Source organism: Cladophialophora psammophila (genome assembly GCF_000585535.1).
Source record: "Cladophialophora psammophila CBS 110553 chromosome Unknown aczJe-supercont1.4, whole genome shotgun sequence".
Lineage (NCBI taxonomy): Eukaryota > Fungi > Ascomycota > Eurotiomycetes > Chaetothyriales > Herpotrichiellaceae > Cladophialophora > Cladophialophora psammophila.
In genome coordinates this window covers 531,097-554,542 of record NW_006912925.1, presented here as the reverse complement: position 1 = coordinate 554,542, position 23,446 = coordinate 531,097, and the positions used below count along the sequence as shown (strand labels likewise).

Genomic DNA, 23,446 nt, shown 5'->3' with positions numbered 1-23,446 from the left:
GACGGGAGACGGCAGACTGCGCACTGAAGGCTGGTGGGTTGTTGCGTGATGCTCTAAAGTAGTCAGGATTCAGGAACCAGGGTCATGTGCGACCAACCCCCGAACCCCGCCAAATGCCTCAATCCGGCAACTATGGCCCCGCAGTATCCAAACTGCCCTATTGCCAAGTAACAGTACTCCGCATCCACTTGTGTTGGTACTTTCAGATACAGTCTCTCATCCAAGGTCCATGGCATCAAGCTCATCATTGTCAGACCCGGCATTCCTCACTGGCGTCGACGGCGCATTTGCGCCATATGGCGTCCCCGTCGAAGACTCGTCCATGGCTTCCTCGGACCGGTCGGAGCTGTCAGACCAGGCGGCTCTGGACTGCTTCTTCACTCCTTGCTGTCCCGCTGGTGGCTTGCTGGCTCTGTTCTTTCTTTTTTTTGGTGGCGGCTGCTCGGCGTGTCCGTCCACAAGCTCAGATACTTCAATCTCCGTGTGCTTGAGCGAGGCATTTTCCTCCCCGTCATCCATCTCCCTTGACACGCGTTTCCGTCCCCGATCACCATCATCTCGCCGAGTGTGTCGTAAGGAATGAGGATCGCAGAACAACCTCCGCAGTTTGCTGGCCAGTTCATCGTCTGTATCTGGCCATAGCCTCAGGAGTGCCTTGTCATCTTCGAAATCGGATTCAGGTTCCTCATACTGATCGGGCAGAAGAACTTCGATATCCCCATCATAGCCCATGTCATCGGCAGAGATTTCTTCGACTGAATATCCGTCGCTGGACTGTCGCCGAGGCCGTTTCGTCCTATACCTCTGTAACGCCATTGACTCTCCGGATGTTCGGTTATCGGCCATCGAATTTCCTCTCGACCCTCTGATCGAGACAGTATTTTCTGTCATTAGCTTTGCCCGCTGCGGCTCTCCTCATCTCAGAGTTGGTTCAAAAGAAGCTGTACAGCCAATCCGCGGCATCCTCACAGACACAAAAGCAGAAACCCGCTGAATCGGTTTGCCGGTGATATCCTGTCGATGAAGCTAGTTTTGGTCTCGCTGGTCAGGCTTCGTTCAGATGCGGCGGCCGGCGAGGGACTTTCACTTTGCAAGTCCGCACCGGTGACTTGGCCCGAGGTCATCGATATGTACCACCATACCGTCGACACGCCACAAGCATCTGAGACCACTGTTGGGAGCGTAGGAGAATATTCTGACAGGCAGCAAGTGGCTCTCGTGTCACCAGCATCTGGTCTAACTACTTACGTCATTCCATCGGCTTCTATTTGGTGCTACAAACCCACGACGAACTTCCACTCAAGGATGCCACTGCCGCCGCTTTATAGGGAGTCATATGCCCCCAATCAGGGTCCGATCCACCCTCGGATCATCCGAGCCTCCTCAATCAAGACTTGGTCCAAATATCAAATTTAATATTCCACCCATGATGAGGTAGGGTTCCAATCTGCTATAGGGGACCCGCTTACCTGCAAAAGTTTTCAGTCCAGAAATGAGGTGTTGGAAAGCTCGGATCTGCACCAGACATGAATTCTGAGACTACGAGATGACCACGCCGCTTGCGGCTTGCCACTCCAAAGTCTTCTCCCGAGGCTTCAGGTCGAAGTATATGGCTGGCGAACGGACATACTGTCCAAAACCTCTCGACTGAGAGAATCCATTGATGTGGCTCACAAATGCATTGTGCTGGGTAGCCCGAAGGCCATCGTGTCCAGGTTGTCGCAAGTTTTTATTGTATGTGAATATGGAGGAGTTGAGTAGGTACTATGTATGTCCCGAAACCCACTGACATTTGTGATGCATGCCCCAAAAAAATATCGGTTTAAATTTCCTTATTCCGTCTTCCACTGTAACAGCACAGAAAATAGGAAAACAACTCGTTCCCTGGTATATGAAACTCTATAGATGTCCACGTAGCGGTGTTTCGCTTTGATCATCTAGCTGATAATCCGCTACCAGCATATCGCCCACCATTAAACCAACCAGGAACGCTGTTGCTTGACTATGACCACTGCATGACTGCCAGTTCTAAACTTGAAAGGTGATGATTTTGGGGGGCTCAATATGGATATGCACGTACTTGGTCAGCACCTGTAGGACACTGAGGCCACCTATGGGCAGGTTCGACACGCCCAAGACACGGAAGCTAGTATCCACACAAGCCTTGGGGTCACCGGTCTTCCCCATGCTCGCAGTGCTCGACATGTGCCAAGTGCTTGTGGAGTGCTGGCGCCAGAATTCGATAATGTCCTCCTCCGACTCTCTTTAAGGCGCCGATAGAGGTCGTATTGTACCCTTGGCGTAGGCTGGGCTCCGCATGATCCTAGATACCTCACGATACGCCTCAACTGCAACTCTTCGGTCGTATGCACTGGAGAAGGGCTTGGTATCAAATAGAAGAGGGACTCTCGGATCCGATGATTGAAGCTCCACGCGGCCTCGACATTGGGAATCCATCAACAGCATGTAGATTACACTAACTGCTGGTGTGTTTTCGGGGTCGGCGAAGTAGCCAGGCCACGGAGCGTTCAGGGTGATCTCTTAAGACGGAACTGTCGGTCGCAAGAGATGTCGCCTTGTCTCAGAGCGTAAGTCTTTGAACTCGTTGCTGTCGTAAACATTTTTTGATTTGAAAAATCCAATGCCCATGCAGGTTGAAATTCTGGTCAAGGAGCCTGTTCGACTTTCTTCCCACTCACGGCGTGCTGCTTCCTGAGCTTTCTTGTCCCGTAAGTACTGCGGTCGTGTAGTTGCGCCCTCGGTTCGTTGCCAGGCACAACTTATATGGTAATGATCTTGAAGATTCTGCCCAATATATTGGTTATCGACCAGGACTGGAATCCTGTATCGTCGCAATTGATCCGCCGGCCCTACCTCCGAATACAAAAGTATTCTTGAGGCTGGGCTCCCACACAGCAGGAAATCCGATTTTCAAAGGGCCGTGATGGCCGTGGATCTCTGGATTTGGTGCAAGGTACTTGCCAACACCATCGGGAATATCTGGGGTGAAAGGCTGATAGGACTCGAGTCGCTTGTATCTTTGCCGGGCATTTTCCCACTTCCACTCATCGCCACCGACTAGGCGAGCAATTCCATCGTGGTCATCTTTGATGGCGACAGTGTAGCATCCAAAGTTTATCACGCTGCTTCCGCCAGCACCTCTTCCACTGCTGTAGTCAAGTTTGTCGTAAATTCAGGTGTTCTTGTGGTTTAGTCAAGTAATTCCAATTGCCGTCTGGGATCGTATTCTTGTGGTGCCAGCGGTCGGCATCAACACGATTTTGGATGTCTCCATTTGTTCCCCGGGCGTCGACAAGCAACACCGTAGGTCAACACCGTAGGTCGCGCAGCAGATTCGGCCAAACATGCCGCCACCGTCTATAACGAAATCAAATATCTCGCCTGAAGCCATTGGGCGCTGGCTGGTGCAAATGGTTGGAAATACCAAGAATCCATTACAGAGATCTAGACAACGACCACGACATTCAGAATCTCAGAGCAGAAAATTAGTCTTGCCATCAGCCTTGAGTACTATTGGGATATCATACCTTCCGAAAGCCAAAGTGGGTGAACACTGAAGCCAAGTCTGAACCAAGTCAGTCAGGCCGCAGCTCGGGATCTCTCCTGAGAAAAATCTTGTCAGCAAGTCACGACACTACCCTTATACCCAGTACGACTTGATCCATCTCATGGCGCCGACCCACATCCAGCCCTAAGTCTTGTTGAACCGATTCTATGAAAGCTGATTGCTAATTGGCACAATGAGAGTAGGACATGAGAGGTTATTGAGACAAGGAAACAAAGGAGAAGGCCCTATTCAAGGATGGTCTCCACACATTAATGAGGATCGGGCGTCTGCCCTGTGGAGAAAACAGCAGGGCGGCAATTTCCAAAGTGCGCTCATTTCCACCACAGAACGTCAGCAAAGAAGATCGGGGTCTCCCCGAGCTGGAGTGCAGAGCATACCGAGAGATTTTTCAGCTCTTTTGGGAAATGGAGCTGCCCGCAGAGAGTGAGAGCAAGACTCCGTCTGTACGAGGTAAATGAGGTAGAGTCTGTGGGCCCCCATCATTGACCGAGGTAGGTACGTTGAACAAGTTGATTAACCCCTAAGCTTGCCGAGTACGGGACCAGTGTTGTCGATTCTGAGTCGCCTTTCTAAGCTCAAATCAAATGAATTGAAGTACGGTATTATGCTGTCCTTCTGCGTGGTCGACATATTACCTTCAAAGCCAGACTCGGTTGGGAAACCAGCGTTATTGAGGCTAAACTCAGCGAGACACCCAGTACCACACATAACATCAACCCGGCTACGGGCAAGGCAAACGCAGAGGTGCCATTGTCCAGACCCCAGGATGTCGATGATGCCGTGAATGCTGCCCGACGCGCATTCAAGCACTGGGCCAACATTCCCTTTGCGCAGCGACGGGAGGCCGTTCTTGCATTTGCCGGCGCCATCAAGAGCCATCGAGGTGCCTTTGCCAAAGTGTTGACCCAGGAACAAGGAAAAGCAGTAAATACCAGACACCATTTCGCTCATACGAGGACGCAACCTTCAACCACCACAACAGGGACTCGCTCCGGAATCATGAAGTCCATGTTCAGCGTCTATGATGGCTTCCATCACCAATCTGCCCTGCCAGATACTGCTGCCATGTCGGACCGGGGGTTTTTGCTAGGCAATGGCAATGAGCCGCAGCCGTCATTTTTTGAGACCGAGCTACCACCCTTGTTCGACAACGACCTCGCCTTCTTCGGCGCTGAACAACTCTTCTTTGGAAACAGTGACGCCTCTGATTTCTATTTCTGTAGGAGCACAACCGCCCTAGCGGGGATGAACCATTGAATTATACACCAGGTGAAAAATATTCATATTGCAACCCCGAACCGCGCTGATGGCATCCTTTGATGCATACCTGGAAACTATACCTTTTTGCCCTTCAAGCCGCCCAGCTTAAGCCAAAGCAGGGCATAAACGACAAAGCCACCTCCCATCAAAGCGCCGCTAAATCCCTGCATACTCCGGTATCCATCGTTTGAAATCAACTGGCCTCCAATGGGAGATCCGATCAACACCGCCACCGCAACCACGCTGAACAAACACCCCGTCCGCACACCAATCTGGCTGATATGGCTTATCTGCGCCACGCAGCTCGGCAAGATACTGGCCGTTGCCCCAGAGCTGAATCCGAAGATGGCGCAAAAGACGACGGTGGCAGCCGTGCCGGAAGAAGGGACCCAGAGGCAGAGGATTATGAGGAATGAGAGGAGTGACATTGATAGGAACACCGTGAAGCGGCCCAGCCGGTCGGCGAAGAACGGAGGTATTGTACGTCCGAATGTGCTGGCGGCGTTGAGGATCGCGACCAGATATTTGGCGAGAGAGTTCGGGACGCCCCGGGCACGGGCGGCAAGGATGATGAAGGTGAAAGGGAGGAAGAGGCCTGTTGGCAAAGGTTTTCGGTTAACAACCAAGCTTGTTGCAGATAAAATCAATTCCAAAGAAAAATAGAATGGGAAGGCACATACCCAAGAAAGTCAGGAAGCTCCCCAGCGCCAATAATGCAAAATTCCCCTCCATAAACGGTTTGACAAAATCCATGGGCTTGACCGGCCTCGCCATGGGTGGGATGCGACTGACGAGAGTCAGATTGCCCAGGACCATCAGCCCCAGAATCAAAAAGGCGCAGATGCGCATAGTCCAGCCAAATCCCACCTCGGGGATCAATTTTTCAACCATGACAGGGAATATCACACCGCCGATACTCGACCCTGTGGCCGCGATGCCCAATGCAAGGGAGCGGCGGCGGAAAAACCATGTTACAACGCAGGACATGGATGGGTAAAAGATCATCGAGGCCCCCAACGCGGAGCACACGCCTTGGGATAGCAAGAATTGATAGTATTTGTGGGAAATGGAGGCCATCATCAGGCCGAAGACGTGCAAGAATGTGCCGAGGAGAAGGAGGATGCGAGGGCCGTAGTTGTCTGTTACCCACACCGTTAGATCCATATAGACGACAAGCGGAGATGATAATGAGCACGGGACGATGCACGAAGAGACGGAAAGGAGCCGTACCATATACTCTGCCAACCCAGAGGCCACCGACAAACATCATAAACGCCTCGAGAGACGGGATCCATGCTATTTCCTGCGACGAATAGTCTTTGAGTTGGTGCGCTTCATAGTACTCCTGGAAGACACCAATGCCTGTTTGGAGAGTCGCGGTTAGAACGAAGCCATGGCAGCATCCTCGGGCATCGGACTCAGACTCACAATTGATCCAGCCGAAACTGACAAAAATGCCACATGCAGCTCCAAACACGACCGTCCATGCCTTGGGTCCTCCTTCAGGAAACTGCGATGGGTCCATTGGATTGACAGCTTGAGATATAGAGGCGTTGTCACCACCGATTCCGCCAACCTGGTCCTCGCTCCGCACAATCAAGGCATGATTAGAGGTAGAATTGGCCATGGCCTCTGCGGTTTTCTCCAGGTCTTTGTCCATCGTCGGGTCCATCATGCTTGAGCTGCTTGATATCTCTACTGTGGTGTCGTTGGAAGCAATTGCTGTCTCTGGCCTGTGCAATTGACTGGGTGCTTCCGAACTCTTTAGCGAAGGGCTGTAGGCATCCGCGCGAGGATTGGTCATTTAAATGAAACTGCTCGTGATTGGAAGAGAGGAAAGGGAGAAAGATGTTTTGCTTGATATATGGAGGGCAAAGGGTGACTCACAAACAGTCTATGAACTTTTTCTCTTTCCAAAGCCTTACGTAGCAAACGGTCGGGGTGGACCACCGTTGATGAGGTTAGCCTATGTCACAACACAGAGATTGATAATGATGTACAAGAACCGACGAATGAGGCCGGACTGCGTTGAGGCAGTCTGTTGCTTCCTGCTCATGGCCCCTAAAATTGGCACTGCTCGGGGCGAGTTACAGCTCGACAGCCAGGCCGGACATCGTTCTTCGCCCTTCGAACGCAGTTTGAACGAGAACTGGTCGTGCAATCCCTCGTCTTTTGCACCATCTCGAGGCGCGAAAGAGCCCGAAACATCATTGGAAGGTTGACGGACGAAATCGACCGAGTGGGTGCAGCAGCATGTACGAAAGCGCGAACAGCTATCGACTGTACTTGTACTGGAGAGGGGACCATGTCTCGGAGATATGGGAACAGCGAGCGTCCGAGGGGATCGACGAGGCTGAAAAGGGAATGGCGGACACGTTTGACCGGCAAATTGCCTTAAAACACTATCGTACGTGTAGGTACCGCAGCGAGTACGAAGCGCTTAAGCTGTCGCTGCTATACTACTGTCCTACACAGCATATTCTCGGTTGGCGTATGGACTTGAGCTCTGTGGAGCGGACGGTGGGCGAGGTTTGCAAGCCTTGTCAGGCCTTCCATCTCGTGTCCGTGTTGTTGGACAATCTCTACGCACAATGTACCGAATATACGTCTCTGCTCGTTCGCTCTTGTCAAGATAGGCAGTAAGATCTTCGGGGGGAAAACAGGCACAAGTCGCAGAGTTTGACTTCGTTCATCTGAAACTGTCTTCTGCAAACAGCTACCATAATGTCTTGGTTTCCAGGTCGATATACCTCCAGTGCAGAAGTCGGCAAGCAATATCCGCGTCTCGCTACAGATCCGCAGATCACACAGACCATGATATCAACAGGGTCGATCATATGTTTAGGACCTCGCTCTGCCGCTGCGAGCAAGCTGGTCAAACAGTATTGCCTGTCGCAAGTCCCAAAGCCGCCTGCTCGCATCCATCGCCGTCTGTTGAGCACAGGCCAATACGTAAGCAGTCGACATATTGGGCGCCACACCAAGGGTCGAGTGGAAACTCGACGTCGATTGCGAGATTGATCCACGGGAGATTGACCATGGCACCTAACCATCGTTCTCCTCCTCATCGATCAAAAATTCCACAAACGGATCCATCTCAACCAGTTTAAACATCTGGCCCCATCTGGTACGGAAAACTTTTTTCCTGTACAGACTGCTGGTGTTGAGTTTAAAGCTCACCAGCTCGACGCACCAGCCCTTTTCCAAGGCGCGTTCAACCATGCGCAGAAACCCGTCCGAGTACTCAGCCTCGGCAGCATCGCCAGTGGCGAGAACAATGGTGCTAGGTTTCTGTGCGTCGACCAACGACTCGAGGATCTTCAGGTGTAGAATTTCGTCCACGGCCTGTTCGACCCATTTCTCCGGGCCCGAAAAGCTGGGGAGACCTGTGTTCGTTTCAGAACCACTTGTCTCACCTCCGGATCGAGATTGGTATTTCTTCTGACGCGGCGTCAGCTCCTTCGCCTTGTGCACGCGTTCGAGAATGTTGGTTTCGTAGCCGATCGACTTAGCCTGCTGGATTGCGGCGTATTTGTCGGATCCAACGAGGACGCGTTTGGCGCACGGGCGACCACGTTCAAGGATGAGAGAAAAGTTGTGGAATGAGAGAGGGACCCGCTTGAGGCGGGTTTCACGAGACATTCCACGTGCTAATTTCAAGCAGTCGTGGAAGCCGATGGATATGTTCGAAATGTCAACAAAGACATGAATGCCGATGTCAGATGTATTCAGCGGAGTAAAGGCAGGTTCGAGGAGCCCTGAATTCTTCAGATACCTCTTCTCTTCAGGATGCCGGCGGATCAACTCGGTGATCAGCGCTTGTTTTCTAGCTTTGGGCGTCAATCCATCACGAGGAATAATGACGGTGTGCTTCAATGGCGGAGAAAGCGCTGGAGTAGCCCACACAAAGGGGTTAGAGACAGCCAAGTCGCGTTTGGGAGTTCTGATTTCAGCTTTGGGGGGTGATGGAGAGGTTGGAGGTGAACTGTTATCGCGGAGGCCAGGTCGACTGCGACCGAGAATACCGTCAATAACAGCTCTGCGATCCGGGGAGCGGCGTAGCGACTCAAGCTCTTCTCCAGATTCCAGATCAGTGGTGTCGGAAACGGTCTTCTGTTGGGCGACAAGATTTTCTGCCCTTTCCTTGGCTCTGGCTCTTCTTGCAGCACGCTTCTGGTTGCGAATGTACGCGGCCGTGGCCTTGTTATTGGGAAGTTCGACATTGTCTTCTAGATCAGCGCCGTCCACCTCATCGCGCCAGCGCACGCCCTTGTTCAACTGGTTCAGGTCGATCTCGGCAACAGGCTCATCGTTGACCTTGTATTTGACCAGCTCTGCAACTTGCTGCTCATCGGCCGCATGATGACGTCCTAGGAAATCCCACACAAAGGAGAAGTCCCCAAGCGAGCCACCAGAGGTGTCGTTGGCCACTTGATCGTTATTGCTATTGCAGTGAACGATAAGCTCATGGCTCATGGCAGGATCCGGGTTCTTGAGGGCGAGACTATTCAAAAGTTTGATTGCGTCGTTGAGATCCCATAATGGGAGGTCTCCGTCGTCGGGCATGAGCACTTCTGAGAGAGGCGGGCTCTCCAGGTCTTGAGGGAGGGGATGGGTGGTTAGAGAAAGGTAGGTCGGATCGGGAAAGATAGGCGAGGTGCACGGCGTTTCATTTCTCTCAGGACTGTGTGCAGCAGTGGTGTAGATGAGTGGAAGAGGAGGGGGGTAGCTGCGTCAATCGGGGGGAAGAAATAGCGGTTATAGAGAGCGTGGTCATTGTGTGGCTGTGAGCCGATGGTGATTCATTCAGACTCATTCGCACTTGAGCGGCGGGTCATTCGTCTTTTACCTTTGCCATTCAGATCTACGCTAGTCACTTTGGGGCCAGCTCGCTTCACTTTCTATTCTCGCTCACCCCACTCGCTTCACTTTCCGCTTTTTGTCACTCCACTTGTCCCCACGCCCGCTTTTAGCTTCTTCCCACACGTGACTGACGTTCCAATGCAAACTGCATACAAGTACAGTTAATAAGAGGATAACGAACTTACCTAAGTTGTTAGCGCCTCGATGAGATGAAACTGTACAGCTGCAGCCTCTTTTGTGGCAGAGGCCGAGGGCCTGCCTTTGGAGAAATAGGGTTGTTGATGTTGATTCAAGTCTGGTTGGAGCCATTGCCTGCAACATTGACCGAACGGTTAACACCCCAGACATTCAGCTTCAGCCGTGACAAACAATCATCGACCATATAATGTGTCTGCGGCCTCTCTCTTATCTGTCTATGAGAATTGCTTGTGCTTGGCGTCGACCGATCTCAACAGCTCTGATTCGTTTTAAGAATTCGCTGTCGCTTACCTGTGTAAACAAACCTCTGTGTGAGCTAGGCAACCGCTTCTCTTCCAGTTTGCGATTGATTATTGTCATTGAAGAGTGAACAAAGGAGTGACACGATGGGTTCCAGAGTTGTAAGTCTTATATATATCTGTTCGGCTATCCATCCTCTTTCTCGTAGCTGCTTCGATAGTGCTGGCGTTTATCGACGAATTAGTGCAGCCACAATGGCAACACATTACCACTGACGTGATTCAGCCTTTCAAGATCCCACAAGCGGCACATGATGCTTTGTCCTGCCCTGTGTTGCAACGAACTTCTGACATTAGAGGTTCAGGTCCTTGCCACGGTTTCAGACGACGGTCCCCAGTGCTGTAGCGAAGCCACCGACTTCCTCTCCCTCCTCAAAGACCTCTCCCGTGAACAGTTTATGCTGATCTTGGACCGCCTCTCCTATCGGGATCTCGTCTTGCTTGCGTTGCCAGGTAAGAGCATGGCAACCCTCATCCTCAACTGCCCGAGATTCACCGCTGCTGTCACCTCCGAGGAGGCCGACCACGCGGCTCTTGGGCATTACGAGATTGTCACCCGTGTGTTTCCCAGCAGCAAGCAGAACATATGACTCCTTTGGTGTGGCCATTCCACCTGTCCTGTCCATATGCGACGACTGAGGAATTGGGCAAGGAATGTGGGAATGAAAGCGAAGGAGTTGAGCGAGAAGCAGAAGGCGATTGGGCAGGACGAGGAGGAGCATCAGCAGAAGCATGGAAGCAACAGTCTAGAGAACGAGAGCTAATGCGGACGCGGTGCTCGCAGCAGACCAACAGGAGCGCCGCTTTGCTTTGGGTTGCACTGCTTTGCGATCAAGCTGGTTCGCTGGTTGGAGAAGCTGGAAAGAAACCAAACATATGCCAGTTCATGCACATGGTAATGTTGGGGTACGTGGATGCCTCGGATGCTTCCCCATCCGGAGGAGAAATCAAGATACTGTGGTACATATGTAGATCTGCCCCCCTTCTGTGCCCCTCTAAAATGACCCAATTGGAGACATTGCGGTGCTTTGCCGTGGAGTGGCCATGTCTCTGGGTGCGTCACTGCCTTCCAGAGATGCGGTTTCTGTTTATCAAATCCATTGTTTCCCCTCTCCCTCTCGTAAAAATCCTCTGCAGTCTTCCCGCTGGTGCGAAAATCCGAGGCTTGGAGCCCCATTGTGGCGTCAACCTAGCGAGCTCGAGATGCTGCTGCAGTCTCGGAAAATGCCCCTGCCTGGCTGTCTCCGCTTCCATTCCTCCCTGAAAGACGCCAGATATGGTTACTCTTGCCTCATCTTCATCCGCTCTCCGCAGGCGGAGTGAGTTCTGCTTTTTGGGATGCGGGGCGAGCTCGACAGCTGTATGAGCCCCTCAAACCCTATATTTCAAATCCCAGGCATCTGTCTCACCCAGAAGTGAGTTCTGTTTCCCAATCTGTGGGTCATCATCGCTTCTCTTCAACCATGTCTGCTATCCAAGGCCAGCTCGATCGCGGCGCCGTGCCCAATCACGTTTCCAATGTCTGTCCCAAGGGCACCAAGTTTCACATCCTCGAGGTAGGCTGGCTCGAGTGTGATGAAGCATTTGTCGTGCGTGGCGGCAACACCAGTCTGAAGAGCACCGAAAACAAATCCTTTGTCAACAAACGGAGGGAGCTGCCTGTATTCTGCATCCTTATCGAACACCCACATGAAGGTCTCATCTTGTGGGAGACAGGTTGTGGGAAGGATTACCCCGAGATCTGGGGCCCTGTGGTGTCCGATGTGTTTTCTCGCGTGCGCTATGACCCTCAACATGAACTCAAGGTAGCGGTTGAGGCCACAGGAAACAAGCTCGAGGATATCAAGAAGATCATCATCGGTCATCTGCATCTTGACCATGCGGGAGGTTTGGACGAGTTCCTTGACAGAAAGGACGTCGAGATTTGGGTCCACGATAGGGAGCTCAGGGCAGCTTTCTGGTCCGTTGCCACAGGCGCAGACGTGGGCGTCTATCTGGAACATTACCTCAAACTGAGCTTGTATGTTGCTTCCGCTCAAGCCACGAATGTCCATCTTCTGACTCTTTGCAGGAACTGGAAGACTTTCGATGAGCGAACGTTCGATTTCTGCCAGGGCATCACCCTGCATCACCTGCCAGGCCATACTGACGGTGAGAGCCGGCCTGCATGGTTGAAAACAAGGAGGTACTGACTGGTCACAGGATTGATTGGGATGCAGATCAACATGCCGGAGAGTGGCACGTTCTTCTTCATCAGTGACCACTGCCACGTAATTGAAAATGTGAGTATCTTTTCACCCTTCGATTCGCTTGGTACTGATCTATTCCTTCAGTGGCGCGATGGTATCCCACAAGGTTGGCTTGCTAGAGATCATCCGGCGTGGTTCCAGAGCACTCAGCGGTTGAAGCACTTGGAGAGGACGACCAAAGGCCGGGTCGTTCCAGGCCATGACAAAGAAACATATGAGAACTTGATCGCCAATGGCAGGTCATATACCTGAGTCGACCAGTGGCCCGCCTCTGGCAGAGCATGTTGATTCAGGACGGAGCGCGCTAGGTGTCCCCGAAATAAGAGCTGTTGCTGATGCATCCCACCACATGCCATTCAATACAACGCTCCCCTAAATCGTTCGTCCTCTCATACTTTGAAGGTTTCAGTCTATGCACGACGTCCTGCTTTTTAAGCGTTCCTGTGCGTCCGTTGATTGACTGGACCGCAAGCCACAAACGCCTCGCGCGTCTAGAATAGTACGTCTCCCTCGTAGTTGAGGTCATTAGCTGCTCGAAGAGTCCTGATCCGCAATTGTCCACTGGCTATCGGTCAAAGTGGAATTAATCAATTCCGGCGTATCTTCAGACGGCCCACCTCGGTAGTTCTCATCTGAGTCGTCGTTGGCAACAGAAAACCCAACCGATTTGGCGCTCTTATTGTTGGATTTCTTCCCGACGAATACAATATCGCCGTTCCATGGCTGGCACTTATATATGATTTCTCCGCATCGAAGACATGTCCAGCCGCCGCCTTCCTCCGCTTCAATCTTGGTAGCTATGCACACAAAGCAGTAGATACAGCCGCATGGAATGGTTTCGTACGGATTTACAACGTCCGTAGTGGCCGAGCCGATTACGCCTCCTCCAGCGGCTGAATTGGCTCCTAGGATCTCAGCTTCAGACGTCGAGGTTGGGTTCTGGTCCTGATAACAAATGGCGCAAGTCCTTTCTGGTAGGAAAGCCAGCGGTCCGCTTTTTATCTTATCGTTGTCTTCTTCTGATGTTGATTGTGACTTCATGGCGTCCTTTGTTTTCTTCCATACTCTGGCGAGCCATCTCCGCCATCGACTGATGCCGACCAATGGGAGAAGGAATAGGAGAAATTCTGTAAAGGCATGCCAGACCAATTGACGATTCAGATACTCAAACGAGACCTCACGGCTAACTTGATTGGACGGTGACATCAGCCTCAATCTCAGCAGACGGTCTGTGAGAGTTCGGTAGCGGCCATTGACGAGGAACACCAGGAAGGAACAAAACGCGGCGATAGAATGTGTTGTCGAGAGGAAGGAGGTGAACCGCATCAAGCTCTGGACGGTCTCTGAAGGAGCTGTATATCCTCGCTCTTGATCAATCAGCCAATCCTCCCATTTGTCCCATCCATAGCGGCCAAAGACCGTTAACAGACCGTAGAGACTCTTTTGCCATCTGGTTGGTTTCGGAAGGGCCAATCCAGATTTTCTTGCATCGACGTATCGGAGGTTCTGTAGGGCGGCGCCGTAGGAAGCATCGTTGTCCCATATGGATAGTTTGAACAGTATCGCCCTGAGAGCAAGCAGAATTTCTTGCGACCAGTCATCCTGAAGATGTGGCCCGAGGTACTTCAAAGCATCTGCCACTTGTGTCTTCAACAGCCCCAGCAACTCTTCATCGAGGAGTTCCGCATCCACCTGTCCCACTCGAAAGGTTGGGCGTGTGCCCTCGGAATCTAGCAAAGTAATCCAGAATGAAGACAACTTGGGTCGTAGCACCTGAGCGAGTCGCGTCAAAGAGGAGCGGCCACTGCTAGGCTCGGCTTGTTGAGTGAGAGTACGGGCTTCCTGCTGTCGGGCCGTCTGCTGTGCTAGAATGCGTTGCTGAGCAGCGGCAAAGCTGCTGGATGACATGGCGCAGTCATCTGCCAGGTAAAGAGAGGGAAAAGAGGCAGAAGGAGAGTGAGAAGTCTATGTTGGGTTGCAATAATGTGCAGCCGAGGCTGGCTTGTTGGCTTCGGGGAGAGATTAGCCGTCGCCATCCATTGTCGGGTCTGCCCACCAGCCTAGTTAGTGCCCGCGGCCTAGCCTCTTGCCGTTTTAAGCCCTTTTTGATTAGGCCCTTTTCGTTGTTCATCGTGTTGAAGGTACAACGAAAGGCTGGGGCTCCTTTTATGTAAATCTGTTTCATCAGAGCCTTCTCACTCACTCTCAGTCTCATGTTGAAAAGATCGTGTTTGACCCCTCCGAAACCCTCCTCTCACCCAATATTCCATCTTCCCAACAGCATAATGACCATTGTCAATATTTAGGCCTGTGTGCGATAGAAATGCCCTCCTTCACCATTGAGGCGGAGGGGGAAACCAATCCTCTAACCAGGAACGCTGTCATTTCTACTCTCAAAAGTGTCTCACACCCCACAGCTCAGAGCCTAAAGGTAGCTACGCAACAGATTGGAAACTGGGAAAAGTCACCCGGCTACTATGCCCTCCTTCAAGATGTCTACGCCGACTTCTCACTGGACCAAGAGGTCCGTTTCCAAGCCATCATCCAACTCAAGAATGGCATCGACAAACACTGGCGCAAAACCTCTGTAAATCCCATCAGCAAGATTGAGAAGGAACAGATCAGATCCAGATCCATCGAAGCGGGGGTGCGAGAGCCTATATCTGCCCTTGCACTCCAGAATGCCCTGATGCTCGCAAAGATTGTGCGATATGAATTTCCCCATGATTGGCCGGATGTCATCAATGTTGTGATCCAGCACCTTCGAGCAGCCAGTGAGGACCCAAGCGCAACCCTTTACATTTCGAACATTTTAACCATTACCCTGCAAATAATCAAGGAACTGGCGTCGGGACGTCTGCAGCGCACGAAGAAGAGCCTCCAAAATGTGGCATTGGAACTTTTGCAGGTTCTTGGCCGCCTCTATGTTAGTTTGGTGGCCAGATGGCAGTCAGCTGTAGATCAGTCTGACCTTGCCAGCGCAGTCAGCAGTCATTCAGCGTTGAAGACATTGCGGCGTCTTCTCGTTGTTGGCTTCGAGAATCCTCATCGGGAGGAGGCTGTCAAGCAGTTTTGGGATCTCCTGCAGACGCACCAACAGGCCTTTTGGGCAGCTTACAGCCAAGAGGTTCCTGCCGAAGTTCGAAATGTAGTATTGAAGCATCTGCTTCAACTGGCCAAGTTGTATCTCGACATGGCGCGAAATCACCCTGCCTCCTTCGTCCTTCTTGGCTGCATGGACATCTTGAATCACTCTTGGTCGATAATCAGTCAGAGCGGGACCGGCCGGTCAGCCTTGCAGGCCGACTTCGATTGGAAAGTGTATCGCCATGGCGATAGTGCTGAAGAGTCACCAGTGGAGAAGCTTTGCTTGAAAGCTCTCCTCCTTTTCCGTGCTTGCATGAAAATGGTCTTCAATCCCGTCCAAACATTCAAATATGTCACCCCCGAGGACAAGCAAGACAGAAAAGACGCCGTCGACTACGTCAAAAACATAGTTCTTACGCAAGACTTTGTTCTTCGGCTGATGGAACTTTTAGTGACCCAATACTTCGTTCTTCGGCCATCTGACTTGCGCGACTGGGAACAGGAGCCAGACGAGTGGGAACGCCGAGAGGAAGAAATTGCAGATGCATGGGAGTTTTCCATCCGCTCATGTTCGGAAAAGTTGTTCCTAGACCTCGTCATCAACTTCAAAGAGCTACTGGTCCCACGATTACTCCAGGTCTTCTATCAATACGCGACCACTTCCAACACCGATGTGCTTCTGAAAGACAGCCTCTACGCGGCTATCGGCATTGCGGCCGCTTGCTTGGAAGATGTCCTTGATTTCAATACTTTTCTCCGTGAAACATTGGTGCAAGAAGTGCAGATGAACCGACCAAACTACAACCTCCTTCGTCGGCGAACTGCAATTCTACTAGGCCAATGGGTCCCAATCAAACCCGAGGTAGTCGACCGAGTCGCAGTGTATCAGATATTCACACACTTGCTTTCCAACCGGGAGCCCCTCAATGACCATGTCGTTCGCGTGACAGCAGGACGACAGCTACGCCTAGTACTAGAACCTTTTGAATTCAGCTACTCCGATTTCCGCCCCTACGCGACGCCTTTGCTTGAAGGTGTCATGTCTCTTATCACCGAGACAGAACTATCAGAGACAAAAATGGCATTACTTGAGACAGTCAGGGTGGCTGTTACGAGATTGGAAGGCCACATAGAGCCGTACGCGCAGGGCATAATGTCGATGCTCCCGCCATTGTGGACAGAGTCTGGCGAAGAACACTTGATGAAACAAGCAATATTGACCTTGATCACCGCAATCGTCAACAGTCTTGGGCAGAAGAGTCTGGCTTACCATGGTCCCATTCTGCCCTTGATTCATGACTCTGTCCAGCCACAGTCGGAAGCGATCGTGTATCTCCTGGAGGAGGCACTCGAGCTGTGGGTTGCCATTATACAGCAGACCCCAACGGAACGCGCCTCTTCAGACCTGTTGTCCCTGTCTCAATCTCTCCTTCCACTGTTGGATATGGGCAGTGAACTCTTAAGGCAGATCTTTGAACTCACAGAATCTTACACAATATTGTCGCCCACCACGATTCTGTCACCTCAATTTCTGACGCCGCTCTTGACATCGATGAAATCTCTCTTGCCCGCCCTATCGACTAGCCGAGCACGAGATGCGTCATTAGCACCTCATGTACTGGAAAACCTCGTCGCCACAATTTCGATCGAGTCCCAGTCCACTGTGAACCCTCAACAAGCCCTCACACATCTGTTGGAATCAATGATAAGTACCGACTACCTAGCATCTCTGCTGGAGCTCCTCAAGGAAGCATATGAATATCACCAAGATCCTCGTCCGAGTCGCAAGCCACCAGACATAATTGGCCCGGGAGAGACAAGCCTTTTCAGCCTGCTGGCACGAATGGCCCTTCTCTCACCGGACCAATTCACTCAAGCCATCACCGCCACTAACATCACATCCCCCGTGTCGACATCAGCACTAATGTCGTCTTCTCTTCCATCACCAGTCCAGTGGCTTCTGGTAGAATGGTTCCTTCACATCGATACCATAGGCGACATCCTAAGCAAAAAGCTCCAAGTCCTCGCCCTCACAAATTTGCTTACTTGTACTGTTCCACCTCATTTCCCAACAATCATGCTGGAGAATCTTGAGACACTATTCACAATTTGGACCGACATTTGTATGGAACTGGGTCAGGAAGCAGCAGATGAGTCCGAGGGCGACTATTTATGGCATAATCGCCATGGAGATGGTGGAGATGTCCCCGAGTGGCCGGATGCAACGCCAGAGGATGGGCGGAAGAGGGTCATCAGTAACAATGACCCGATCTACACCGTCAACATACGCGAATTCATTGGTTCAAGATTGAGGGAAGCGATAGAGAGGACAGGCGGATTGCAGAGTTTTCAGCAGAAATGGGTGAGTGGAATTGACGAAACGATTGTCAAGAGCTTCGTAAATGTGAATTTGCTGTGACGCGGGGATTGTAATGAGTTATGTGCCCATGGCAGTTGAACATGGTGAGACACGGGGAGGCTTGGTTGATTCTCGTGTCCAGATATTGTTGATGTCATTCTCTCTCGCACGCGAGTGATCGGGGGCCCTCTCGCCAGTCCTCGCCAGCGAGAGACCTATGTTGGTTTTTGACATGAACTTTGACACAGAGCTCTTCAGCCAATTCCTTGCCAGTACGAGCCCACATTTCTACGAGAACTACGAAGGATGGCTGAGATATGTGACTGAAGGTCGACAAGAGAACAGCTTCGGCCGGGAGGATGAGGGGACTAATGAGCACAAAGCACACATCAGGAGGATTTCCATGTGATGCTCGCTTGGGTGAGGGACGGTTGGAATGCTAGCTACATAGCCACCTACAGCCTGCGTAACGATGGCTCAATAAACGTATTCCCACATGGCAAATAGTCGCCCGACCCACAGCAAACCGTGAATGCCAGCGAGGTCCTGTTAGAGCAGCCGCAGCGAAGATTACAGACCCCAGATAGGAAGTGCGAATCCATCTCAAAGGGATCCAAAAAAAAAGGTGAAAGAGCCGCCGGTCCCAAAAACAACCCTGGTCTATGAGTCTATACTAGATTGCACCGACTCCACCCCGGATATCGAACCCTGTCTGGAATCCTTGAAAGTGGGCGCTTTCTTCAAGCCCACATGATAACGCATAAACAATGTGTCGATAAAGTGCTCGTGTTTGATGCCGGGGGGTTTCTCCGCCGCAAACTCCTCTACCGCGTCCTGTGGCCTGTATCCCAGTTTCTCGATCAAATAGCAGCAGATGAAGAAGCCCGTGCGGTTGTAGCCGTAGTGGCAGTGTACGCCAATGGTTTTCCCTTGCACGGTGTGAGGGTCCTCCAGGCGCAGGCGGTCGACCAGGGCGATGAAGTCTGCGACCTCGACGACCGTCGGTGGTACTTTGCTGACGGTAGGGAATTTGTGGTACTGGATGCCGCCGCGCTCGAGCGATTTGGTGTCGTACACGGGAGAGTCGTGGGAGATGTCGATGACAGCGAAGATCTTGTCGCTCCAGTTCTTGACGAACACGGAAGGTGTGTGGATTTCGTCCTGCTCCCTCAGCGTCTTCATGGCCCGAAATATTCCTGATTCTGGAGGGTGGCCTATGGGACCGGATACGGGCATGACTCTTTTCCATTTCTCCAGGTTCTTCACGTCCCATTTGCCCGAGGTGGTAAGTTGTTGTAGTTGCCAGCCGAGGGAGAGTTCAGGCGAGACGTAGCGTGCTAGGAAGTCTTCGATCAAACCAGCCACGGTGCGGTAGGTGGAGTGGTCGTACATTAAAGCGTGGGCCGCCGGAGAAGGGAGGACGGCTGTTTTAACAATCGCCGAGTTTTGGCTGGACATCTCGCTTGTTGAGGGAAGGGTACCGAACTGACGTTCATCTGCTCTTGGTTCGGTTTTGCCAACAGCTGACGTGTCCCCTACCGCTTGTGCCGGGGCAGTGGCGACAGGAGGAAGGGGTTTGCTCCCAGGGTCTCCGTTGATTTCCTCCCCAACCGCGAGCTTTTTTAGGAAGGACACAATTTTTGTAACTTCTGCTGGCTTTGTGACAGCATCTGCCTCACCAGCGATGAGGAACAGAGGTGTACGGATTTTTGCCCACGTGTCTCTTCCCGGTAGACCGCCTATCGCTCTTCCTGAAGGGTCGTAACGCGGCAAGCAGCCCAATGCGGAGCGCTTCCACACTGGTGTCTTGAAGCTTTTGTTAAACGCCAACTGAAGGCGGCGGAGGTCTATTCCGGCAGCCTTTCCAGCCATCCTTTCGACGCTTTTGGAGTTGACTCCCCCTCGTCGGTCCAGAGCTCTTAACATATCGAGCACTGTATCTGGGAGCGATAAGAATCGCCTCGCCGAAGCCGTCTCTGAAGGGGAAGGTGGCGTAGCTCTCGGACAAATACCAACGAACCCTTCTATCCGGATCGGAAATGACGGTGACGTCGCTAATATTGCGGCGATCGAGCAACCCATACTGTGGCAAATGAAAACCACCTTCTTATGCCGATGCAGTTCGCAAATATCTTGAATGGCTCTCTCCCACAGCTCGCAAAATGCTGCAATGGTGTAGGCCTCATAATCCATAGGAGAGAAGGCGGACATGCCATGACCAGGTAGGTCAATACCGAAGCAGGGGGCTATATTGACAAGGCTCCCAAGCAACGGCGCAAATTGAGGTAAAGAGCCACCTAACCCGTGGATGAAAACCAGTAAAGGCAGATCTGCGATAGCTTGGAGCTTTTTGGCATGAGCATGAGGATGGTAAAAGGTTCTTATCGACGGATATTCGGCGTGCTTAGTTTTGTATGACTGGACGCTTGAATGGTTCTTGAGCACGGGATGGTCCTTGTCAGCCGTCGCCGCCTCCTCCTTCGAATCTTGACTCGAGGGCAGATAGGATCTTGCAATATATAGCAACCCAACCCCCAAAATTAAGCTCAGAGCAGTATTAATAGCCAGCATCCACGGCTTCGTAGCCGGCCGACCCCATGACTCTTGGGGTAGCTGGCGGCTCCCCAACAACCGAAAATAATTGAAGCTCATGGTCTGCATTTCATAAGTTCATTCTGGGAGTGCAGATAGGATTATGATTTATGAATGGGCGACCTGGGATGAGAGCGTTATGCGAAATATAAAGGTGAGGAAATAGAGTGTTTCCCTCTGCAAGCACGAGCTCAAGCGGTTGGTGAAGAATGCGATTAGCCGCAGGACGGCAAGGCTAGCAATGCTCGCCGTTTGAAAGACAATTCATGCTTGTTAGACATTTCGACTTTGTCATGCTTCCTGGGCCGGGATGAGATGAAGCTCAAAGCATGTCCTTGGGCTTGAACAAAGAAAACGATTGACGCCTCGATGACGAACGAACCAGTTGATATACCTCATGTCCGGTTGGGGGTGGAATTTTCAGTATTCGGAGAAACTATTTATCCGTGGCAAATGTTCTACGGCGGAGCAAAGCAGCTGCTCTAGCAGGTCGCAGGTGCCGTTTGGTGCGGTCTTCTCGTCCCAGAATTTGATCGCATCATGCGATGATCGATAAACTGTTTAACCATTCGTTTGTTGGATTTCTCCTGCTCGTGCTGGTGCATCGCGAAAGCCTATGCACCAAAGATGGTTGAGATGGACTCGGCAGCTGCTTCCAGTTCGGCCTCTGACAACCAGCGCTCTCTTTAACTTTGCGCCCACGCGCCCAGCTCGATGCAATCTTCAAGCTATCTCTTATGGCTTCTATTCTAGTGTCCCATGGCCGCAACAAGACCACGGCCCCCTTCGCAAGCAGCTAAAAGACGCTGCAAAGGCAATTCGGGCTCTCCCACCAGCTCCGGCTGCCGCTGAGAATCCAGATAGACTCGCCGATTGGGAGTTGACCGTTGGCATTGAAATCCACGCTCAACTCAATGCTTCTCGCAAGCTTTTCTCACGTAAGGTTTCGCCTGATCTCCATTCCTCTCTGTCTAGATACTGATCCTGATGTTTGGGTAGCTGGCATAACTGCGCCGACTACGGTCCCAAACAGTCAAGTGGCTCCCTTCGATATCGCGTTGCCTGGCAGTCTCCCAGTCCTTCAACCGGCTGTTATCCTACCTGCTCTTCGTGCGGCCACCGTTCTAGGTTGTACAATCCAGCAAGTGAGCAACTTTGACCGCAAACATTATTTCTACCATGATCAGTCGGCGGGCTACCAGATTACTCAATATTACCACCCCTTCGCAAAGAACGGCCGCGTGGTGTTAACCGCCGAAGATGGGTTAGACGAGGGTCGCACCGTCACGGTGAACATCAAGCAAGTGCAATTGGAACAGGATACCGCCAGAACTCAAGAGGACGATAGCAATACGGCGTTGATAGACTTCAACCGTTGTGGTCAAGCCTTGGTTGAGATCATATCCTTGCCCAACCTACATTCTCCGCGAGATGCTGCCATCTACGTTAAGAAGATCCAGTCACTTTTATACGCTGTTGACGCCGTCACAACTGGCATGGAACAAGGTGGTCTTCGAGCAGATGTCAATGTCTCTGTCCGTCGCCGGGGTGCCGAGGAGGGGCCATTCGCCTACAGTGGCGTGACGGGTCTCGGCCAGCGTACAGAAATCAAGAATCTCAGCACCTTCAAGGGTATCGAAGATGCAATCAAGGCGGAAAGAGACCGCCAAATCAGGATCCTCGAGTCCGGTGGCCGGGTCCTAGGTGAGACTCGAGGCTGGTCCATGACGAGCCCCAATGAAACAAAGAGACTTCGAGGGAAAGAAGGTGAGGTGGACTACCGATACATGCCTGATGCAGACATCCCTCCACTCTACATCAGTACCGACTTGATTTCTTGGATTAAGAAGACCCTGCCACCCACAGCGAGTGAATTGGTTGAGATCCTGGTCCAGGAGTACTGCCTCAGTTTTACCGACGCGATGGCGTTAGTTTCACTTGACGACGGCGAGCGATTGATATATTTCCAAGAAGTAGTGGATGAGTTGGTGTCCAGCACCCGATTTACTACGACTCCCAAGGATCACGGCAAGACCGTTGGGAATTGGGTGTTGCACGAATTAGGTGCTCTAATTTCCACCGAAGAAAGGCAATGGAGCGACAACCCCGTCTCCCCCAAGTCCATGGCTGAAATTATCTATCGGCTGAAAGACAATCAGATTACGGGGAGTTCTGCCAAACAGATCCTCAAGCTCATCTACAATGGTGACAAAAGAACAATCTCACATATCATCAAACAAGAGGAATTGGGCTTTTCGGAAATGTCGACCGAAACCTACCAAGCAATTGCAAAGGAAATAGTCGAACGATTCCCTCAGCATGTCAAAGACATTGTTGAGAAGGGCAAAGTTGGGAAATTGCAATTCCTCATGGGACAAATGATGAGACACCCACGAAGGGGTGACATGCGTGCCCCTGAGGCCGAAAAAACACTTCGCCAACTGATCTTGGGGAGCCGTGGATGATACTGGAAACGCCATAGAACAATTGATGGTACGTCCGCCCAGGCAAGGGAGATTTCAACCGAGTTCCTGAGAAAGGGAGCAACACAACGTCAGTCAACCTACAATAGGCATCCTTGCATAAATGGAAAATATTTATGCACGCAAACAAAGGGCTCAATGAACGCCCACGGTACGGATAAATGCTCTATGCTCCACACTTGGGCTGACCCAAGTCATCTTCGTTTCTTCCATTCACCAGATGAGAATGGCCGTGGCTTACGGCCCACCTTTAACGAAACACAGCACCTTGTTCGCCTCAAGATACTCCGTACATACACGCGTATGCAGTATGCACACGTCCAGTCGCCTCACAGTAAGCACAAACCGTTGACAGGAGGCCTGACCAAGCCAAATGTTGCTTGGCTTCTTCCGATGAAGCTTGATGACCTTGTCCACCTTTTACTCCGTACCTATCAAAGAGCACCAAAAGCTGGCAACTTGCTGAC

At 51.7% G+C, this 23,446-nt stretch overlaps 10 protein-coding genes across 10 annotated transcripts; 4 read left to right on the top strand and 6 right to left on the bottom strand.

The window, feature by feature from the left end:
• Window positions 1–216: 216 nt before the first annotated feature.
• On the bottom strand, window positions 217–816 carry A1O5_03116 (uncharacterized protein; the record flags this gene model as incomplete). The annotated part of the gene is made up of 1 exon (XM_007743729.1): window positions 217–816. One exon carries the CDS (start codon window positions 814–816, stop codon window positions 217–219), a length of 600 nt encoding a protein of 199 aa, XP_007741919.1.
• Window positions 817–1,899: 1,083 nt separating this feature from the next.
• Window positions 1,900–2,259, bottom strand: A1O5_03115 (uncharacterized protein; the record flags this gene model as incomplete). The annotated part of the gene is made up of 2 exons (XM_007743728.1): window positions 2,081–2,259; window positions 1,900–2,011 (listed from the first exon to the last, which is right to left on the bottom strand). The coding sequence occupies exons 1-2, from the start codon at window positions 2,203–2,205 to the stop codon at window positions 1,900–1,902; spliced, it is 237 nt and encodes a 78-aa protein (XP_007741918.1). The 5' UTR covers window positions 2,206–2,259.
• A 1,502-nt stretch (window positions 2,260–3,761) lies between these two features.
• Window positions 3,762–4,846, top strand: A1O5_03114 (uncharacterized protein; the record flags this gene model as incomplete). Its single annotated transcript, XM_007743727.1, has 2 exons — window positions 3,762–4,012; window positions 4,237–4,846. The coding sequence occupies 2 exons, from the start codon at window positions 3,762–3,764 to the stop codon at window positions 4,844–4,846; spliced, it is 861 nt and encodes a 286-aa protein (XP_007741917.1).
• Window positions 4,847–4,923: 77 nt separating this feature from the next.
• On the bottom strand, window positions 4,924–6,521 carry A1O5_03113 (uncharacterized protein; the record flags this gene model as incomplete). Its single annotated transcript, XM_007743726.1, has 4 exons — window positions 4,924–5,444; window positions 5,530–5,988; window positions 6,080–6,211; window positions 6,278–6,521. The coding sequence occupies 4 exons, from the start codon at window positions 6,519–6,521 to the stop codon at window positions 4,924–4,926; spliced, it is 1,356 nt and encodes a 451-aa protein (XP_007741916.1).
• Window positions 6,522–7,894: 1,373 nt separating this feature from the next.
• Window positions 7,895–9,415, bottom strand: A1O5_03112 (uncharacterized protein; the record flags this gene model as incomplete). The annotated part of the gene is made up of 1 exon (XM_007743725.1): window positions 7,895–9,415. The coding sequence occupies one exon, from the start codon at window positions 9,413–9,415 to the stop codon at window positions 7,895–7,897; it is 1,521 nt and encodes a 506-aa protein (XP_007741915.1).
• Window positions 9,416–11,672: 2,257 nt separating this feature from the next.
• Window positions 11,673–12,710, top strand: A1O5_03111 (uncharacterized protein; the record flags this gene model as incomplete). Its single annotated transcript, XM_007743724.1, has 4 exons — window positions 11,673–12,229; window positions 12,281–12,360; window positions 12,412–12,491; window positions 12,543–12,710. The coding sequence occupies 4 exons, from the start codon at window positions 11,673–11,675 to the stop codon at window positions 12,708–12,710; spliced, it is 885 nt and encodes a 294-aa protein (XP_007741914.1).
• Window positions 12,711–12,983: 273 nt separating this feature from the next.
• A1O5_03110 (uncharacterized protein) lies at window positions 12,984–14,366 on the bottom strand (the record flags this gene model as incomplete). The annotated part of the gene is made up of 1 exon (XM_007743723.1): window positions 12,984–14,366. The coding sequence occupies one exon, from the start codon at window positions 14,364–14,366 to the stop codon at window positions 12,984–12,986; it is 1,383 nt and encodes a 460-aa protein (XP_007741913.1).
• A 415-nt stretch (window positions 14,367–14,781) lies between these two features.
• A1O5_03109 (uncharacterized protein) lies at window positions 14,782–17,964 on the top strand (the record flags this gene model as incomplete). The annotated part of the gene is made up of 1 exon (XM_007743722.1): window positions 14,782–17,964. The coding sequence occupies one exon, from the start codon at window positions 14,782–14,784 to the stop codon at window positions 17,962–17,964; it is 3,183 nt and encodes a 1,060-aa protein (XP_007741912.1).
• A 600-nt stretch (window positions 17,965–18,564) lies between these two features.
• Window positions 18,565–20,556, bottom strand: A1O5_03108 (uncharacterized protein; the record flags this gene model as incomplete). Its single annotated transcript, XM_007743721.1, has 1 exon — window positions 18,565–20,556. The coding sequence occupies one exon, from the start codon at window positions 20,554–20,556 to the stop codon at window positions 18,565–18,567; it is 1,992 nt and encodes a 663-aa protein (XP_007741911.1).
• Window positions 20,557–21,112: 556 nt separating this feature from the next.
• Window positions 21,113–22,961, top strand: A1O5_03107 (uncharacterized protein; the record flags this gene model as incomplete). Its single annotated transcript, XM_007743720.1, has 2 exons — window positions 21,113–21,434; window positions 21,496–22,961. 2 exons carry the CDS (start codon window positions 21,113–21,115, stop codon window positions 22,959–22,961), a joined length of 1,788 nt encoding a protein of 595 aa, XP_007741910.1.
• Between the last annotated feature and the right edge of the window lie 485 nt (window positions 22,962–23,446).